At 43.9% G+C, this 19534-nt stretch overlaps 1 protein-coding gene across 7 annotated transcripts in view; it reads left to right on the top strand.

The window, feature by feature from the left end:
- Positions 1–19534, top strand: part of slmapa (sarcolemma associated protein a) — a 156199-nt gene that overhangs the window by 25599 nt on the left and 111066 nt on the right. For 5 of the 7 annotated variants that reach the window (XM_039016583.1, XM_039016584.1, XM_039016586.1 and 2 more), the window contains exons 2-3: positions 2127–2274; positions 11762–11834. In XM_039016583.1, the coding sequence (XP_038872511.1) occupies positions 2127–2274; positions 11762–11834 (221 nt within the window). Of the gene's footprint in view, positions 1–2126; positions 2275–11761; positions 11835–17289; positions 17472–17826; positions 17858–19534 lie in introns of those variants that run through there. The other 2 variants (XM_039016589.1, XM_039016590.1) reach the window with 2 other exon arrangements.

Genomic DNA, 19534 nt, shown 5'->3' with positions numbered 1-19534 from the left:
GTATTTACTGAAATGAAAACACCACTATTACTCATCAACAACACTCAAATAAATTGCACTGTGAAATCGATATGTAAATAATATAGGCCTATGCTATGCTTTCCTCTGGAGAGAAAAGTGTGACTCTCCTAAAAGGGGGGTGTGTCCGTGGCAACGGTACTTGTCATTTCCCACACCAGGGTAATGCGATGGCCGGTCACTGTTAAGTAGCGCTGGAGGCCAATTCATTCTGTAGTAAGCGCAACGCAGGGTGTATTGGCTAATTCATAGACCGCTTCGGCTTTTAGCTTGTTTACATAGAGCGGGTACTACCTGTTTTGCTGAAATGGCTGCAGGAGGGCGAAGTTCGTAAAGTGGCTTGAGCACTTTCACCAGGTGCTGAAAATACACTCTATTCTTCTAAACCACCCCAGAATGGACACACACACATCCGTGGCTATGAACACATTGCTCTTGTAGAATCAGCTGCCATGGCTCCTTGAATGCAGATGGGAAGACTTTTAGTAGTTTTGTGTTTTTTGATCCGGTGGTAGAGATACTGGGGTGATGTTGTAAATATGTCAACGTAGTTGAGGTGTTGGCAGCTGCTTAGTCTATTCTCGTTGAGCGTTGTGACATACTGTTAACGTTTTACATACATTAATATATACACAGTACCAGTCAAGTTTGGACACATCTACTCATTCCAGGGTTTTTCTTTATTTTTACTCTTTGAAATAACACATAACAAGTGTTAAAACAAATCAAAATATATCTGAGATTCTTCAAAGTAGCCACCCTTTGCCTTGATGACAGCTTTGCACACTTGCATTCTCTCAACCAGCTTCATGAGGTAGTCACCTGGAAGGCTGCATTCTGCAACTGCAAGGCAGTTGTGTTGTGACAAGGTAGGGGTGGTATACAGAAGATAGCCCTATTTGGTAAAAGACCAAGTCCATATTATGGCAAGAACGGCTCAAATAAGCAAAGAGAAACGACAGTCCATCGTTACTTTAAGACATGACGCTCAGTCAATACAGAAGTGCAGTCGCAAAAACTAAGTGCTATGATGAAACTGGCTCTCATGAGGACAGCCACAGGAAGGAAGACCCAGAGTTCCCTCTGCTGCAGAGGATAAGTTCATTAGAGTTACCAGCCTCAGAATGCAGCCCAAATTAAAGTAACAGACACATCTCAACATCAACTGTTCAGAGGAGACTGTGTGAATCAGGCCTTCATGGTGGAATTGCTGCAAAGAAACCACTACTTAAGGACACCAATAAGAAGAAGAGGAGGCTTGGGCCAAGAAACACGAGCAATGGACATTAGACCTGTGGAAATCTGTCCTTTTGGTTCGATGATTCCAAATTTGAGATTTTTGCTTCCAACCGCTGTCTTTGTGAGACGCAGAGTAGGTGAACAGATGATCTCCGCATGTGTGGTTCCACAGGTGGTGTTATTGTGTGGAGGTGCTTTGCTGGTGACACTGCCTGTGATTTATTTAGAATTCAAGGCACACTTAACCAGCATGTCTACCGCAGCGATATGCCATCCCATCTCCAGGCTGTGTAAGGGCAATTTGACCAAGGAGAGTGCTGCATCAGGTGACCTGGCCTCCACAATCACCTGACCTCAACCCAATTGAGATGGTTTGGGATGAGTCGGACCGCAGAGTGAAGGAAAAGCAGCCAACAAGTGCTCAGCATATGTGGGAACTCCTTCAAGACTGTTGGAAAAGCATTCCAGGTGAAGCTGGTTGAGAGAATGCCAAGAGTGTGCAAAGCTGTCAAAGGCAAAGGGTGGCTACTTTGAAGAATCTCAAATATATAATATATATGATTTGTTAAACTTTTTGGTTACTACATAATTCCATATGTGTTATTTCATAGTGTTGATGTCTTCACTATTATTCTACAATGTAGAAAATAGTAAAAATAAAGAAAAACCCTTGAATGAGTAGGAGTGTTTAACATTTGACTGGTACTGTATATATTTTTAGTATTCATTCGGATTCCTTGTACTGAACGGTTTGGTTGAAATACGTGCTTTGTTCCACCTATTACTTTGTATATATCATGTTGTATTTTCCTGTGGTTACTGTAGTATTTACGACCATAGACTAACTTTATTTCTTGTGTTTCCTACAGTTCTACCTCCAGGACACTAAAAGCAGTAACGGGACGTTCATCAACAGCCAGCGTCTGAGCCGGGGGTCCGAGGAAAGCCCCCCCTGCGAGGTCCTCTCTGGCGACACCATCCAGTTTGGGGTTGACGTCACAGAGAACACGCGCAAAGGTACACACACACACACACACACACACAACGATGATGTCAAGTATATGGTAAACAAAAGTGTATGGATAGTACACCAGAGCGTTGTAGAGGGAAGCCGACGTGTTCCTGAGATTCTTCTCTTTCAGTGATGGGGTCATTGTATTAATATTGGGTCGTAGTGAATATTATGTTAAACGGTTCAAGTTAGAGAGACACGTTATTGGGAATAAAACTTCTGTTTTACATTTCTATCGTGTCTACCAGAGGTTACTCTGATGTCTAGTCTTAAAGCCCTCAGTTGTGTTAAATAGGGGCATTCTGGGAAATACGTCCACCACTATGGTACATGTTGGGGCCTACACAACCGTAAGGGCTACGTCCCAATTATCCCTCCTTCCTCCCAAAGTCTACACTTGCTCCCATATCCCTTCACTGATTTGTTTTTGTTTTTGTAAAGGAAATAACTGATTTAACAAATATGGTAGAAACTAACCCATAGGGGTGTAACGGTGCATGCATTGGTACTGAGCTGTTCGGTGCGGGGACCTCTGTTCGGTCCGCACTGTGAACCCATGTAAATACATTTAAAAAAAATAATATTTATAAAATAGAACCACTAGGTCTATAGGATATGCCTATACGTTGAGTTCTGGGCTTATGCCTCTTGAGTAAATCTGAGCTGAAAAAAACTAAAGGCTATTCCACTAAAACTAGAGCCTATGCACACTTTTTAATCAACATTTTAATCTTAATTGCCTCATTTCAAATTCTTATTAGATTGGACCTGCTGTGTGTGTTGGCCTGCCTGTATTAGACTGGACCTGCTGTGTGTGTTGGCCTGCCTGTATTAGACTGGACCTGCTGTGTGTGTTGGCCTGCCTGTATTAGACTGGACCTGCTGTGTGTGTTGGCCTGCCTGTATTAGACTGGACCTGCTGTGTGTGTTGGCCTGCCTGTATTAGACTGGACCTGCTGTGTGTGTTGGCCTGCCTGTATTAGACTGGACCTGCTGTGTGTGTTGGCCTGCCTGTATTAGACTGGACCTACTGTATTAGACAGGACCTGCTGTATTAGACTGGACCTGCTGTGTGTGTTGGCCTGCCTGTATTAGACTGGACCTACTGTATTAGACTGGACCTACTGTATTAGACTGGACCTGCTGTATTAGACTGGACCTGCTGTATTAGACTGGACCTACTGTATTAGACTGGACCTGCTGTGTGTGTTGGCCTGCCTGTATTAGACAGGACCTGCTGTATTAGACTGGACCTGCTGTGTGTGTTGGCCTGCCTGTATTAGACTGGACCTGCTGTGTGTGTAGGCCTGCCTGTATTAGACTGGACCTACTGTGTGTTGGCCTGCCTGTATTAGACTGGACCTACTGTATTAGACTGGACCTACTGTATTAGACTGGACCTACTGTATTAGAATGGACCTACTGTATTAGACTGGACCTACTGTATTAGAATGGACCTACTGTATTAGAATGGACCTACTGTATTAGAATGGACCTACTGTATTAGACTGGACCTACTGTATTAGACTGGACCTACTGTATTAGACTGGACCTGCTGTATTAGACTGGACCTGCTGTATTAGACTGGACCTACTGTATTAGAATGGACCTACTGTATTAGACTGGACCTACTGTATTAGAATGGACCTACTGTATTAGACTGGACCTACTGTATTAGACTGGACCTGCTGTATTAGACTGGACCTACTGTATTAGAATGGACCTACTGTATTAGACTGGACCTACTGTATTAGAATGGACCTACTGTGTGTTGGCCTGCCTGTATTAGACTGGACCTGCTGTATTAGACTGGACCTACTGTATTAGAATGGACCTACTGTATTAGACTGGACCTACTGTATTAGAATGGACCTACTGTGTGTTGGCCTGCCTGTATTAGACTGGACCTGCTGTGTGTTGGTCTGCCTGTATTAGACTGGACCTGCTGTGTGTGTTGGCCTGCCTGTATTAGACTGGACCTACTGTATTAGACAGGACCTGCTGTATTAGACTGGACCTGCTGTGTGTGTTGGCCTGCCTGTATTAGACTGGACCTACTGTATTAGACTGGACCTGCTGTATTAGACTGGACCTGCTGTATTAGACTGGACCTACTGTATTAGACTGGACCTGCTGTGTGTGTTGGCCTGCCTGTATTAGACAGGACCTGCTGTATTAGACTGGACCTGCTGTGTGTGTTGGCCTGCCTGTATTAGACTGGACCTGCTGTGTGTGTAGGCCTGCCTGTATTAGACTGGACCTACTGTGTGTTGGCCTGCCTGTATTAGACTGGACCTACTGTATTAGACTGGACCTGCTGTGTTAGACTGGACCTGCTGTGTTAGACTGGACCTACTGTATTAGAATGGACCTACTGTATTAGACTGGACCTGCTGTATTAGACTGGACCTGCTGTATTAGACTGGACCTACTGTATTAGACTGGACCTACTGTATTAGACTGGACCTACTGTATTAGAATGGACCTACTGTATTAGACTGGACCTACTGTATTAGACTGGACCTACTGTATTAGACTGGACCTACTGTATTAGACTGGACCTACTGTATTAGACTGGACCTACTGTATTAGACTGGACCTACTGTATTAGACTGGACCTGCTGTATTAGACTGGACCTGCTGTATTAGACTGGACCTGCTGTATTAGAATGGACCTACTGTATTAGACTGGACCTACTGTATTAGAATGGACCTACTGTATTAGACTGGACCTACTGTATTAGACTGGACCTACTGTATTAGACTGGACCTGCTGTATTAGACTGGACCTACTGTATTAGAATGGACCTACTGTATTAGACTGGACCTACTGTATTAGAATGGACCTACTGTGTGTTGGCCTGCCTGTATTAGACTGGACCTGCTGTAGTAGACTGGACCTGCTGTAGTAGACTGGACCTGCTGTAGTAGACTGGACCTGCTGTAGTAGACTGGACCTGCTGTAGTAGACTGGACCTGCTGTAGTAGACTGGACCTGCTGTAGTAGACTGGACCTGCTGTGTGTTGGTCTGCCTGTATTAGACTGGACCTGCTGTATTAGACTGGACCTGCTGTGTGTTGGCCTGCCTGTATTAGACTGGACCTGCTGTGTGTTGGTCTGCCTGTATTAGACTGGACCTGCTGTATTAGACTGGACCTGCTGTATTAGACTGGACCTACTGTATTAGACTGGACCTACTGTATTAGACTGGACCTACTGTATTAGACTGGACCTGCTGTGTGTTGGTCTGCCTGTATTAGACTGGACCTGCTGTATTAGACTGGACCTGCTGTGTGTTGGCCTGCCTGTATTAGACTGGACCTGCTGTGTGTGTTGGTCTGCCTGTATTAGACTGGACCTACTGTATTAGACTGGACCTACTGTATTAGACTGGACCTACTGTATTAGACTGGACCTACTGTATTAGACTGGACCTACTGTATTAGACTGGACCTACTGTATTAGACTGGACCTACTGTATTAGACTGGACCTACTGTATTAGACTGGACCTACTGTATTAGACTGGACCTACTGTATTAGACTGGACCTGCTGTGTGTTGGCCTGCCTGTATTAGACTGGACCTGCTGTGTGTGTTGGCCTGCCTGTATTAGACTGGACCTGCTGTATTAGACTGGACCTACTGTATTAGACTGGACCTGCTGTATTAGACTGGACCTGCTGTATTAGACTGGACCTGCTGTATTAGACTGGACCTGCTGTATTAGACTGGACCTACTGTATTAGAATGGACCTACTGTATTAGACTGGACCTACTGTATTAGACTGGACCTACTGTAGTAGACTGGACCTGCTGTAGTAGACTGGACCTGCTGTAGTAGACTGGACCTGCTGTAGTAGACTGGACCTGCTGTAGTAGACTGGACCTGCTGTAGTAGACTGGACCTGCTGTGTGTTGGCCTGCCTGTATTAGACTGGACCTGCTGTGTGTTGGTCTGCCTGTATTAGACTGGACCTGCTGTATTAGACTGGACCTGCTGTGTGTTGGCCTGCCTGTATTAGACTGGACCTGCTGTGTGTTGGTCTGCCTGTATTAGACTGGACCTGCTGTATTAGACTGGACCTGCTGTGTGTTGGTCTGCCTGTATTAGACTGGACCTACTGTATTAGACTGGACCTACTGTATTAGACTGGACCTACTGTATTAGACTGGACCTACTGTATTAGACTGGACCTGCTGTGTGTTGGCCTGCCTGTATTAGACTGGACCTGCTGTGTGTGTTGGTCTGCCTGTATTAGACTGGACCTGCTGTATTAGACTGGACCTGCTGTGTGTTGGCCTGCCTGTATTAGACTGGACCTGCTGTGTGTGTTGGTCTGCCTGTATTAGACTGGACCTGCTGTATTAGACTGGACCTGCTGTATTAGACTGGACCTGCTGTATTAGAATGGACCTACTGTATTAGACTGGACCTGCTGTATTAGACTGGACCTACTGTATTAGACTGGACCTACTGTATTAGACTGGACCTACTGTATTAGACTGGACCTGCTGTATTAGAATGGACCTGCTGTATTAGACTGGACCTACTGTATTAGACTGGACCTGCTGTATTAGACTGGACCTGCTGTATTAGACTGGACCTGCTGTATTAGACTGGACCTGCTGTATTAGACTGGACCTGCTGTATTAGACTGGACCTGCTGTATTAGACTGGACCTACTGTATTAGACTGGACCTACTGTATTAGACTGGACCTGCTGTATTAGACTGGACCTGCTGTATTAGACTGGATCTACTGTATTAGACTGGACCTACTGTATTAGACTGGACCTGCGGTGTGTGTTGGTCTGCCTGTATTAGACTGGACCTACTGTATTAGACTGGACCTACTGTATTAGACTGGACCTACTGTATTAGACTGGACCTACTGTATTAGACTGGACCTGCTGTATTAGACTAGACCTGCTGTGTGTTGGCCTGCCTGTATTAGACTGGACCTACTGTATTAGACTGGACCTACTGTATTAGACTGGACCTACTGTATTAGACTGGACCTACTGTATTAGACTGGATCTACTGTATTAGACTGGACCTGCTGTGTGTTGGTCTGCCTGTATTAGACGACCTACTGTATTAGACTGGACCTGCTGTATTAGACTGGACCTGCTGTATTAGACTGGACCTGCTGTATTAGACTGGACCTGCTGTGTGTTGGCCTGCCTGTATTAGACTGGACCTGCTGTGTGTGTTGGTCTGCCTGTATTAGACTGGACCTGCTGTATTAGACTGGACCTACTGTATTAGACTGGACCTACTGTATTAGACTGGACCTACTGTATTAGACTGGACCTACTGTATTAGAATGGACCTACTGTATTAGACTGGACCTACTGTATTAGACTGGACCTGCTGTATTAGACTGGACCTACTGTATTAGACTGGACCTACTGTATTAGAATGGACCTACTGTATTAGACTGGACCTACTGTATTAGACTGGACCTACTGTATTAGACTGGACCTACTGTATTAGACTGGACCTACTGTATTAGACTGGACCTACTGTATTAGACTGGACCTACTGTATTAGAATGGACCTACTGTATTAGACTGGACCTACTGTATTAGACTGGACCTGCTGTATTAGACTGGACCTGCTGTATTAGACTGGACCTGCTGTATTAGACTGGACCTGCTGTATTAGACTGGACCTGCTGTATTAGACTGGACCTGCTGTATTAGACTGGACCTACTGTATTAGACTGGACCTACTGTATTAGACTGGACCTACTGTATTAGACTGGACCTGCTGTATTAGACTGGACCTGCTGTATTAGACTGGACCTGCTGTATTAGACTGGACCTGCTGTATTGGACTGGACCTACTGTATTAGACTGGACCTACTGTATTAGACTGGACCTACTGTATTAGACTGGACCTACTGTATTAGACTGGACCTGCTGTATTAGACTGGACCTGCTGTATTAGACTGGACCTGCTGTATTAGACTGGACCTGCTGTATTAGACTGGACCTGCTGTATTAGACTGGACCTGCTGTATTAGACTGGACCTACTGTATTAGACTGGACCTGCTGTGTGTTGGCCTGCCTGTATTAGACTGGACCTACTGTATTAGACTGGACCTACTGTATTAGACTGGACCTGCTGTATTAGACTGGACCTACTGTATTGGACTGGACCTACTGTATTGGACTGGACCTACTGTATTAGACTGGACCTGCTGTATTAGACTGGACCTGCTGTATTAGACTGGACCTACTGTATTAGACTGGACCTGCTGTATTAGACTGGACCTGCTGTATTAGACTGGACCTGCTGTATTAGACTGGACCTGCTGTGTGTTGGTCTGCCTGTATTAGACTGGACCTACTGTATTAGACTGGACCTACTGTATTAGACTGGACCTACTGTATTAGACTGGACCTGCTGTATTAGACTGGATCTACTGTATTAGACTGGACCTGCTGTGTGTTGGTCTGCCTGTATTAGACGACCTACTGTATTAGACTGGACCTGCTGTATTAGACTGGACCTGCTGTATTAGACTGGACCTGCTGTATTAGACTGGACCTGCTGTGTGTTGGCCTGCCTGTATTAGACTGGACCTGCTGTGTGTGTTGGTCTGCCTGTATTAGACTGGACCTGCTGTATTAGACTGGACCTGCTGTATTAGACTGGACCTACTGTATTAGACTGGACCTACTGTATTAGACTGGACCTACTGTATTAGACTGGACCTGCTGTATTAGACTGGACCTGCTGTATTAGACTGGACCTGCTGTATTAGACTGGACCTGCTGTATTAGACTGGACCTGCTGTATTAGACTGGACCTACTGTATTAGACTGGACCTGCTGTATTAGACTGGACCTACTGTATTAGAATGGACCTACTGTATTAGACTGGACCTACTGTATTAGACTGGACCTACTGTATTAGAATGGACCTACTGTATTAGAATGGACCTACTGTATTAGACTGGACCTACTGTATTAGACTGGACCTACTGTATTAGACTGGACCTACTGTATTAGAATGGACCTACTGTATTAGACTGGACCTGCTGTATTAGACTGGACCTGCTGTATTAGACTGGACCTGCTGTATTAGACTGGACCTGCTGTATTAGACTGGACCTGCTGTATTAGACTGGACCTGCTGTATTAGACTGGACCTACTGTATTAGACTGGACCTACTGTATTAGACTGGACCTACTGTATTAGACTGGACCTGCTGTATTAGACTGGACCTGCTGTATTAGACTGGACCTACTGTATTAGACTGGACCTACTGTATTGGACTGGACCTACTGTATTGGACTGGACCTACTGTATTAGACTGGACCTACTGTATTAGACTGGACCTGCTGTATTAGACTGGACCTACTGTATTAGACTGGACCTGCTGTATTAGACTGGACCTGCTGTATTAGACTGGACCTGCTGTATTAGACTGGACCTGCTGTATTAGACTGGACCTACTGTATTAGACTGGACCTGCTGTGTGTTGGTCTGCCTGTATTAGACTGGACCTACTGTATTAGACTGGACCTACTGTATTAGACTGGACCTACTGTATTAGACTGGACCTGCTGTATTAGACTGGACCTACTGTATTAGACTGGACCTACTGTATTAGACTGGACCTGCTGTGTTGGTCTGCCTGTATTAGACTGGACCTACTGTATTAGACTGGACCTACTGTATTAGACTGGACCTACTGTATTAGACTGGACCTGCTGTATTAGACTGGACCTGCTGTATTAGACTGGACCTGCTGTATTAGACTGGACCTGCTGTATTAGACTGGACCTACTGTATTAGACTGGACCTACTGTATTAGACTGGACCTGCTGTATTAGACTGGACCTGCTGTGTGTTGGTCTGCCTGTATTAGACTGGACCTACTGTATTAGACTGGACCTACTGTATTAGACTGGACCTACTGTATTAGACTGGATCTACTGTATTAGACTGGACCTGCTGTGTGTTGGTCTGCCTGTATTAGACGACCTACTGTATTAGACTGGACCTGCTGTATTAGACTGGACCTGCTGTATTAGACTGGACCTGCTGTATTAGACTGGACCTGCTGTGTGTTGGCCTGCCTGTATTAGACTGGACCTGCTGTGTGTGTTGGTCTGCCTGTATTAGACTGGACCTGCTGTATTAGACTGGACCTGCTGTATTAGACTGGACCTGCTGTATTAGACTGGACCTGCTGTATTAGACTGGACCTACTGTATTAGACTGGACCTGCTGTATTAGACTGGACCTGCTGTATTAGACTGGACCTGCTGTATTAGACTGGACCTGCTGTATTAGACTGGACCTGCTGTATTAGACTGGACCTGCTGTATTAGACTGGACCTGCTGTATTAGACTGGACCTACTGTATTAGAATGGACCTACTGTATTAGACTGGACCTACTGTATTAGAATGGACCTACTGTATTAGACTGGACCTACTGTATTAGACTGGACCTACTGTATTAGACTGGACCTACTGTATTAGACTGGACCTACTGTATTAGAATGGACCTACTGTATTAGACTGGACCTACTGTATTAGACTGGACCTGCTGTATTAGACTGGACCTGCTGTATTAGACTGGACCTGCTGTATTAGACTGGACCTGCTGTATTAGACTGGACCTGCTGTATTAGACTGGACCTACTGTATTAGACTGGACCTACTGTATTAGACTGGACCTACTGTATTAGACTGGACCTGCTGTATTAGACTGGACCTGCTGTATTAGACTGGACCTACTGTATTGGACTGGACCTACTGTATTAGACTGGACCTACTGTATTAGACTGGACCTACTGTATTAGACTGGACCTACTGTATTAGACTGGACCTACTGTATTAGACTGGACCTGCTGTATTAGACTGGACCTGCTGTATTAGACTGGACCTGCTGTGTGTTGGTCTGCCTGTATTAGACTGGACCTACTGTATTAGACTGGACCTACTGTATTAGACTGGACCTACTGTATTAGACTGGACCTACTGTATTGGACTGGACCTACTGTATTGGACTGGACCTACTGTATTAGACTGGACCTACTGTATTAGACTGGACCTACTGTATTAGACTGGACCTGCTGTATTAGACTGGACCTGCTGTATTAGACTGGACCTGCTGTATTAGACTGGACCTGCTGTATTAGACTGGACCTGCTGTATTAGACTGGACCTGCTGTGTGTTGGTCTGCCTGTATTAGACTGGACCTACTGTATTAGACTGGACCTACTGTATTAGACTGGACCTACTGTATTAGACTGGACCTACTGTATTAGACTGGACCTGCTGTGTGTTGGCCTGCCTGTATTAGACAGATGTTTACCCTGCTTTAGAGGCTGTGGGTGAATGCAACTTTTACATGTATCTTCTGTGTCATTTTTTCGGAGCCTTATCAGTGAATCTTTACTGTTGGTCATTGTTTGTATAGGATTTTGGTGGTGTTGATGTTAATATAACCTGTTTGTGTGTTCCAGTCACTCATGGCTGCATAGTGTCTACAATCAAGCTGTTTCTACCTGACGGCATGGAGGCTCGGCGACGATCAGAGTAAGTAGTACAGAGTTAGTTAAATACTTGCAAGTAGTACTCGTATGTAGCCGATAGTTCTGCGCTCTGGCATTCTCATTCAACTGTTGTTACCAACGAGCGGCGACGGGGCCGCTAGGGGACCAGCGACGGGGCCGCTAGGGGGACCAGCGACGGGGCCGCTAGGGGGACCAGCGACGGGGCCGCTAGGGGGACCAGCGGCGGGGCCGCTAGGGGGACCAGCGGCGGGGCCGCTAGGGGGACCAGCGACGGGGACCCATCGGCGGGGACCCTTGCTATATAAGATGGAGGGAGGAGAGGTAGATGACGAGGAGGTTGGGGGATGACTGAGTCAACTGAGACAGCTGTTCAGCCCCCCCACCCTGTTTCTGCGTCTCCTCTCAGAGCCCATCTGTGTGCTTTAACAAATGTGGTTTCTACTGACAATTGAGATGTACAAGCTGTGGCGTAAGGGGACGACGAGCGGATAAGAGGCGATCCGTAATTTCAATTAAGACATTAATGAGCGAGCTAGGACTGACGTAATCAATATAACTATTTGATCAGCACTTTTGAAATGTACAGCGACAGAATTCAAAATAAGGGACTATTTTACAGTATTCTCCCTGTACACCAGGGCTGCACAAGCCTCTCCCTGGAGATCTACCGTCCTGTGGGTTTTCAGTCCAACCCTAATTTAACACACCTGATTCTACTTATAAGCTGCTCTACAAGACCTTAACTAGCTGAATCAGATACGCTAGATTAGGGTTGGACTGAGAACCTACAGGACAGTAGATCTCCAGGAAGAGGGTTGGGGCTGCCCTGCTGTACACCAAGTCAGAACCATAGGATAAATAACGGGGGCATATAAGCAGACAATTATATTTCTCTAAAACAGGTTATAGACTACATGTGCACCACCAAGCCAGAACAGTACGTGAAGTTAAGAACAAATGATTAGGGTGAGACACATGGGCTACTAACAGCTTAATACAAAACATACACTTAGTATTACTTTCTTAGCTACATTATACACATCTCCCTGGCATATTACATAATTTATGCAGCAGCATACAAGACATTTTTGGACTCACCTTGTTGTGCTGTGCTCACTTGAACAGGAAGGTGGTGTGGTGGTCCTTCGTGGGCTAATTTTGTCGTGAAACTTTGTCGTCCAAGTCTGGTTTTCTCTGGATTTATGGTGCTTTCAAGACAACTGTGAACTCGGGGGGGGGAATAAGCACGGTCGAATCATGACGTCAGTGATCTTCAGGTCGGAGCTCTAGAAAGAGGCCCGAGTTCCCGACTTGGAATTCCGAGTTGGATGACCGTTTCAAAACGTATATTCCCTGTTTTGAAAGCGGCAGAAGTCATGCTGGATTGACAGCATGGCCAATGTTGAATGTTTATCATTTTAAGCTTGGAAAAGAGACCCTTAAACCCAGACTTGGATCACACAGCTACTCCACTGAATAGCAGGCTAATGATTGCTTTACAATGCTTGCAGTTAGCCACTGATTCCCTTCCAGACCACTCATTGTTGAATTTGCCATTTCCAACTTCTTGTGTAATGTTTATGTCTAATGGCCGATGAGCACCGATATGTTTTATCTATAATTTCTCTTCATTATTTCTCTTCATATGACAAGGATAAAAAAAGATTAGCCAGTAGGTTGTCGACTTGATTCATGATGATGACTGCGAACTAAGACTTTGAAAGTATGATGTTAACATGATCAGTCCAATCAAAGCTACTGTACATGTAACGTGATTTGACGTCATTTTATCTGTGGCCAATGACCTTCTGTGGCCAATGGCCTTCTTGGATGGGCACTTCTAATGTAATTACATGGCAGCACCCAAGGGGCTAGAATTTTCGAGCTCTCCCTGTCGATTTTGCGGTGACGTAGTGTCGCCATGAGTGAACAGAACACTGAGCCAATCACGACTTTACTAGAGAACTCTTACGCTCCATATTTCCCGCCGCCCCACCACCACAGAAAGCACTGAGCTAGGCTGAAACACCTGCATTTTGGAGCTGCCATACTCAAGAAAACAAAAAAGAGACCATGTTTTTTTGTATGCTGCTTTATTAACGTAATTATTATTATTATTTATTTTTTTCCATTGTTTGCAAACACTTGTGGCACACAAAAATACAAAATATGACTGGTCGCCACTGCTTGGCCCTCCAACACCACTTCCAGCAGCATCTGGTCTCCCATCCAGGGACCAACCCTATTTAACTTCAGAGGCACGCCAACAGTGGAATGCAATGGTGGTATGCTGCTGGCATAAAAAAAAAAGAAGAGTCAAGTATGGCCATTTGTGATTTATAGTAACATAAATGCTGCAGTAGCTGTCAAGTATTTCTGCTGTTTTGTTTCTTATCTGGTAATTCAAAGATATCTGAATCCTAAAGTTACAGCTATTTCACCTCACACAACAGCACTGGTGGACTGTGAGTGAATCGCTGAAAGATTATATTTTCGAAGCAAAGCGCACGGGCATAAAAGTTTACTTTAATTTACTCTTAAGTCTAGGAGTGAGATATTTGTCCTGGTGTTTCTTGTCCATTTACAAGCTAGTTTGCTTTTCAACGTTTGAGTTTGCTTCCACTGCTAGCAAAGAGACATTGTCGGGCAGATACCGTACCGTATGAAGAAACTGCTTCTCCAATAGAATTCCCCGATCAAACTTGTAGGCGACGTTGGCTAGCTGAGCTCATGTGGAGAAACACTTCAGGTCTAATGGCCGTGTCTGTCTAACTGGCTGTTGCTGTTGACCCCTGCCCTCCTATCGCTCTCTCTCCCTCCCTCTGTTGTTGCTGTTGACCCCTGCCCTCCTATCGCTCTCTGTGCCTCGACACAATCCTGTCTCGGAGCTCTACGGAAAATTCCTTCGCCCTCATGGTTTGGTTTTTGCTCTGACATGCACTTTCAACTGTGGGACGTTATATAGACAGGTGTGTGCCTTTCCAAATCATGTCCAATCAATTGAATTGACCACAGGTGGATTCCAATCAAGTTGTAGAAACATCTCAAGGATGATCAATGGAAACAGGATGCACCTGAGCTCAATTTAGTCTCATAGCAAAGGGTCTGAAGACTTACAATTGAAGTCGGAAGTTTACATACACCTTAGCCAAATACATTTAAACTCAGTTTTTCACAATTCCTGACATTTAATCCTAGTAAAAATTCCCTGTTTTAGATCAGTTAGGATCACCACTTTATTTTAAGAATGTGAAATGTCAGAATAATAGTAGAGAATGATTTATTTCAGCTTTCATTTCTTTCATCACATTACCAGTAGGTCAGAAGTTTACATACACTCAATTAGTATTTGGTAGCATTGCCTTTTAAATTGTTTAACTTGGGTCAAATGTTTCGGGTAGCCTTCCACAATAAGTTGGGTGAATTTTGGCCCATTCCTCCTGACAGAGCTGGTGTAACTGAGTCAGGGTTGTAGGCCTCCTTGCTCACACACGCTTTTTCAGTTCTGCCCCAAAATTTTCTATTGGATTGAGGTCATGGCTTTGTGATGGCCACTCCAATACCTTGACTTTGTTGTCCTTAAGCCATTTTGCCACAACTTTGGAAGTATGCTTGGGGTCATTGTCCATTTGGAAGACCCATTTGCGACCAAGCTTTAACTTCTTGATTCAGGTCTTGAGATGTTGCTTCAGTATATCCACATTTTCCTTGCTCATGATGCCATCTATTTTGTAAAGTGCACCAGTCCCTCCTGCAGCAAAGCACCCCCACAACATGATGCTGACACCCCCGTGCTTCACGGTTGGGATGGTGTTCTTCGGCTTGCAAGCCTCCCCCTTTTTCCTCCAAACATAACAATGGTCATTATGGCCCAACAGTTCTATTTTTGTTTCATCACACCAAAGGACATTTCTCCAAAAAGTTTGTTCTTTGTCCCCATGTGCAGTTGCAAACCGTAGTCTGGATTTTTTATGGTGGTTTTGGAGCAGTGGCTTCTTCCTTGCTGAGCGGCCTTTCAGGTTATGTTGATATAGGACTCGTTTTACTGTGGATATAAACACTTTTGTACCTGCTTCCTCCAGCATCTTCACAAGGTCCTTTGCTGTTGTTCTGGGATTGATTTGCACTTTTCGCACCAAAGTACGTTAATCTCTAGGATACAGAACACATCTCCTTCCTGAACGGTATGACGGCTGCGTGGTCCCATGGTGTTTATACTTTAGTACTATTGTTTGTACAGATGAACGTGGTACCTTCAGGCATTTGGAAATTGCTCCCAAGGATGAACCAGACTTGTGGAGGTCTACAATTTTTTTTCTGAAGTCTTGGCTGATTTCTTTTGATTTTCCCATGATGTCAAGCAAAGAGGCACTGAGTTTGAAGGTAGGCCTTGAAATACATCCACAGGTACACCTCCCATTAACTCAAATGATGTCAATTAGCCTATCAGAAGCTTCTAAAGCCATGACATCATTTTCTGGAATTTTCCAAGCTGTTTAAAGGCACAGTCAACTTGTGTATATAAACCTCTGACCCACTGGAATTGTGATACAGTGAAATAATCTGTCTGTTAACAATTGTTGGAAAAATTACTTGTCATGCACAAAGTAGATGTCCTAACCGACTTGCCAAAACTATAGTTTGTTAACAAGAAGTTTGGTGTGTGGTTGAAAAAGGACTTTTAATAACTCCAACCTAAGTGTTTGTCAACTACTGACTTCAACTGTATGTAAATAAGGTATTTCTGTATCTTTTTTAAAATAAATTAGCAAAAATGTCTAAACCTGTTTATTGCTTTGTCATTATGGGGTGTGTAGATTGAGAAACCCAACTTAATATATGTTAGAATCAGGCTGTTACGTAACACAAAATAACTTTTTGTTTTTGCCACATACCCATTTTGGCACGCGAGCACTTTTCAAAACTACTGTTCTGAACTTTTACGAAAGCTCTAAATCACTTTAAATCGGGATTAAAAAGACATTGTTGTGCAAGCTTGTGCGTTCCTCTGAAATATATTTCTATTGTGAGGACAGCCAGATGTTCTATTTGTATGGGACTCACCTGTCACAAGGTTTTGTCGTTTTTAAGTCATCAAATGGAATGCCGTCCAACCTGTGTCCTGTTGTTCACCTGTAGAGAACCGTGTTATATCTGTACTGGTTTATGTAACCGTAGGGTTTTTGTGGACCACGAAGTCAGACAGACACAGGTCCAACTGCTGTTGTCCTCCTCCAGTTTTACAACATATCTTTCTCTTTATGAACATCACAAGAGATACATCCTTATCATTTCCAGTTAGCTTAGCACATAGGCAGTAAAATGTTGAGGAAACCTGAGGGACAATCTGTGTATGGGAGCTCTTTGACTCTTCCACCTGGGAGGGGCAGGTACAGTGGGGAGGTTGTTCCTGCTTTGCTGTGTGTGTGTGTGTGGTGTGTGGTGTGTTTGTGTGTGTGGTGTGGTGTGTGAGTGATTGTGACAGGCTGGTTTGAAAATACAGAAGTAGTGTTATCTTGCTTTGAGAGAACGGAGGTAGTTGAACTGAAGTTCCTCGTTGATCAACCAACGGGGCTATTACTGACTGGTCTGAAGAGACTATCTGTCTACTTATTGTGGTTGGAGCTTACCTGGTTGCGTGAAGCCAAGTGCTTATCAGGTAACCTGACGTGTGTGTGTGTGTCAGTGCTTGCAAGTCAATACCTTTTTGTTCATGTGTAGGTTAAGCTTGAGACGGGCAAGTGTGGCTGAAATGACTAGGAAGGAAGCCCTGATGCTGTTTTTCCAGCAGCATGTAGTAGACTGTAAAGGAGATCAGTAGACTACAGTGGTGTCACTTATCACAATGAGCCTGTAGGTTTTGACTCTGTGCCAGCACCGATACAACCCAGCTAGAACTAGAGTGAAACCTGTTAGCACACTGGAGGGTAGTGTTAGGTCATGTCTGTTTTTGACTCTGTGCCAGCACCGGTACAACCCAGCTAGAACTAGAGTGAAACCTGCTAGCACGCTTTGGAGTATAGCACAACACCAGTAAGAGGCCAGGTAAGTGATTTAGGGCACAGGACTAGTTTAGTAGCGTGAGATGCCCATGCCATGTAAAGGTCAACCAACTGTTGGCAGGATAGGGGAGGGGAAAGTTGAACTTTCACAACAATCTTGTTCCTTTTGACATAGTTATTATTCATATAACAAAAGGTATTTAAAGGAGCAAAATCAATCCTGTTTAGTCTTTTAACTTGTAGATTATCACGAAGGTAAACATCTGTTTTACAGTAGTTATAGAGATTATCACGAAGGTAAACATCTGTCTTACAGTAGTTATACAGATTTTCACGAAGGTAAACATCTGTTTTACGGTGGAGTTATAGAGATTATCACGAAGGTAAACATCTGTTTTACGGTGGAGTTATACAGATTATCACGAAGGTAAACATCTGTTTTACAGTAGTTATACAGATTTTCACGAAGGTAAACATCTGTTTTACGGTGGAGTTATACAGATTATCACGAAGGTAAACATCTGTTTTACAGTAGTTAGAGATTATCACGAAGGTAAACATCTGTTTTACGGTGGAGTTATACAGATTTTCACGAAGGTAAACATCTGTTTTACAGTAGTGATAGAGATTATCACGAAGGTAAACATCTGTCTTACAGTAGTTATAGAGATTATCACGAAGGTAAACATCTGTTTTACAGCAGTTATAGAGATTATCACGAAGGTAAACATCTGTTTTACAGTAGTTATAGAGATGATCACGAAGGTAAACATCTGTTTTACGGTGGAGTTATACAGATTATCACGAAGGTAAACATCTGTTTTACAGTAGTTAGAGATTATCACGAAGGTAAACATCTGTCTTACAGTAGTTATACAGATTTTCACGAAGGTAAACATCTGTTTTACGGTGGAGTTATAGAGATTATCACGAAGGTAAACATCTGTTTTACGGTGGAGTTAGAGATTTCAGGTGTGAAAAGCGTCTGGAAGGAGGAGCTTCATAAATAGATTAATATTATGTCTACTACAGTTGTGATTCTATAATGGGGTCGTGATGGAAATTTAACCTTTTCTTTAGAGGTTTCTTTGTTTGTGCCACTTGCCAGTCACCACATTTATTTTGGCTAAATTGTTTGTGCCACTTGCCAGTCACCATATTTTATTCATGCAAATCATGAACCTGATTTGATCTAGGAAATGGGGAGGAAGTGTTCCGGGTTGCCATGGAGCTAGTGAAACACTGAAAAGGTTAGGTTGTGTAAAAGGGATTTTCAGGTGAACAAAAGAGAAGCGCAGTCGCAGATATAGTCTGTCATAAATTATTTAGTTTTAATTAAAAGTTGCGACAGGGAGACTCCTCTCAGCACAGAAGCAGAGAAAATGTCTAATGGTGTTCTCTGACAAGGCATTGTAAATATTAAATCAGACAGCACCAAATGTTCTCTAAACATCATCCTGGGAGGTTGTACAATGTCACATCAGCTGATTACACAATCACACAGACATTTATCACTGTGTCCCCAGCCAAGTCTGGAGCCCAACTTGAACGTTCAACACTTGAGAGACGTTTGATACTGGCAGTTAAACTAGTCCAAGGTTGAACATCAGTACTCAGTTACTGGAGACGAATCAATATCAAATCATTCCCATTTCAACTGTGTTTGTGTGTATACTGTCGTACAATATGTTCTAGTAGTGTAAATCAATGTTTCATGGCT

This window comes from Salvelinus namaycush, chromosome 20, assembly GCF_016432855.1.
Source record: "Salvelinus namaycush isolate Seneca chromosome 20, SaNama_1.0, whole genome shotgun sequence".
NCBI classification, from domain to species: domain Eukaryota; kingdom Metazoa; phylum Chordata; class Actinopteri; order Salmoniformes; family Salmonidae; genus Salvelinus; species Salvelinus namaycush.
This window is presented reverse-complemented; position numbering and strand designations above follow the sequence as displayed.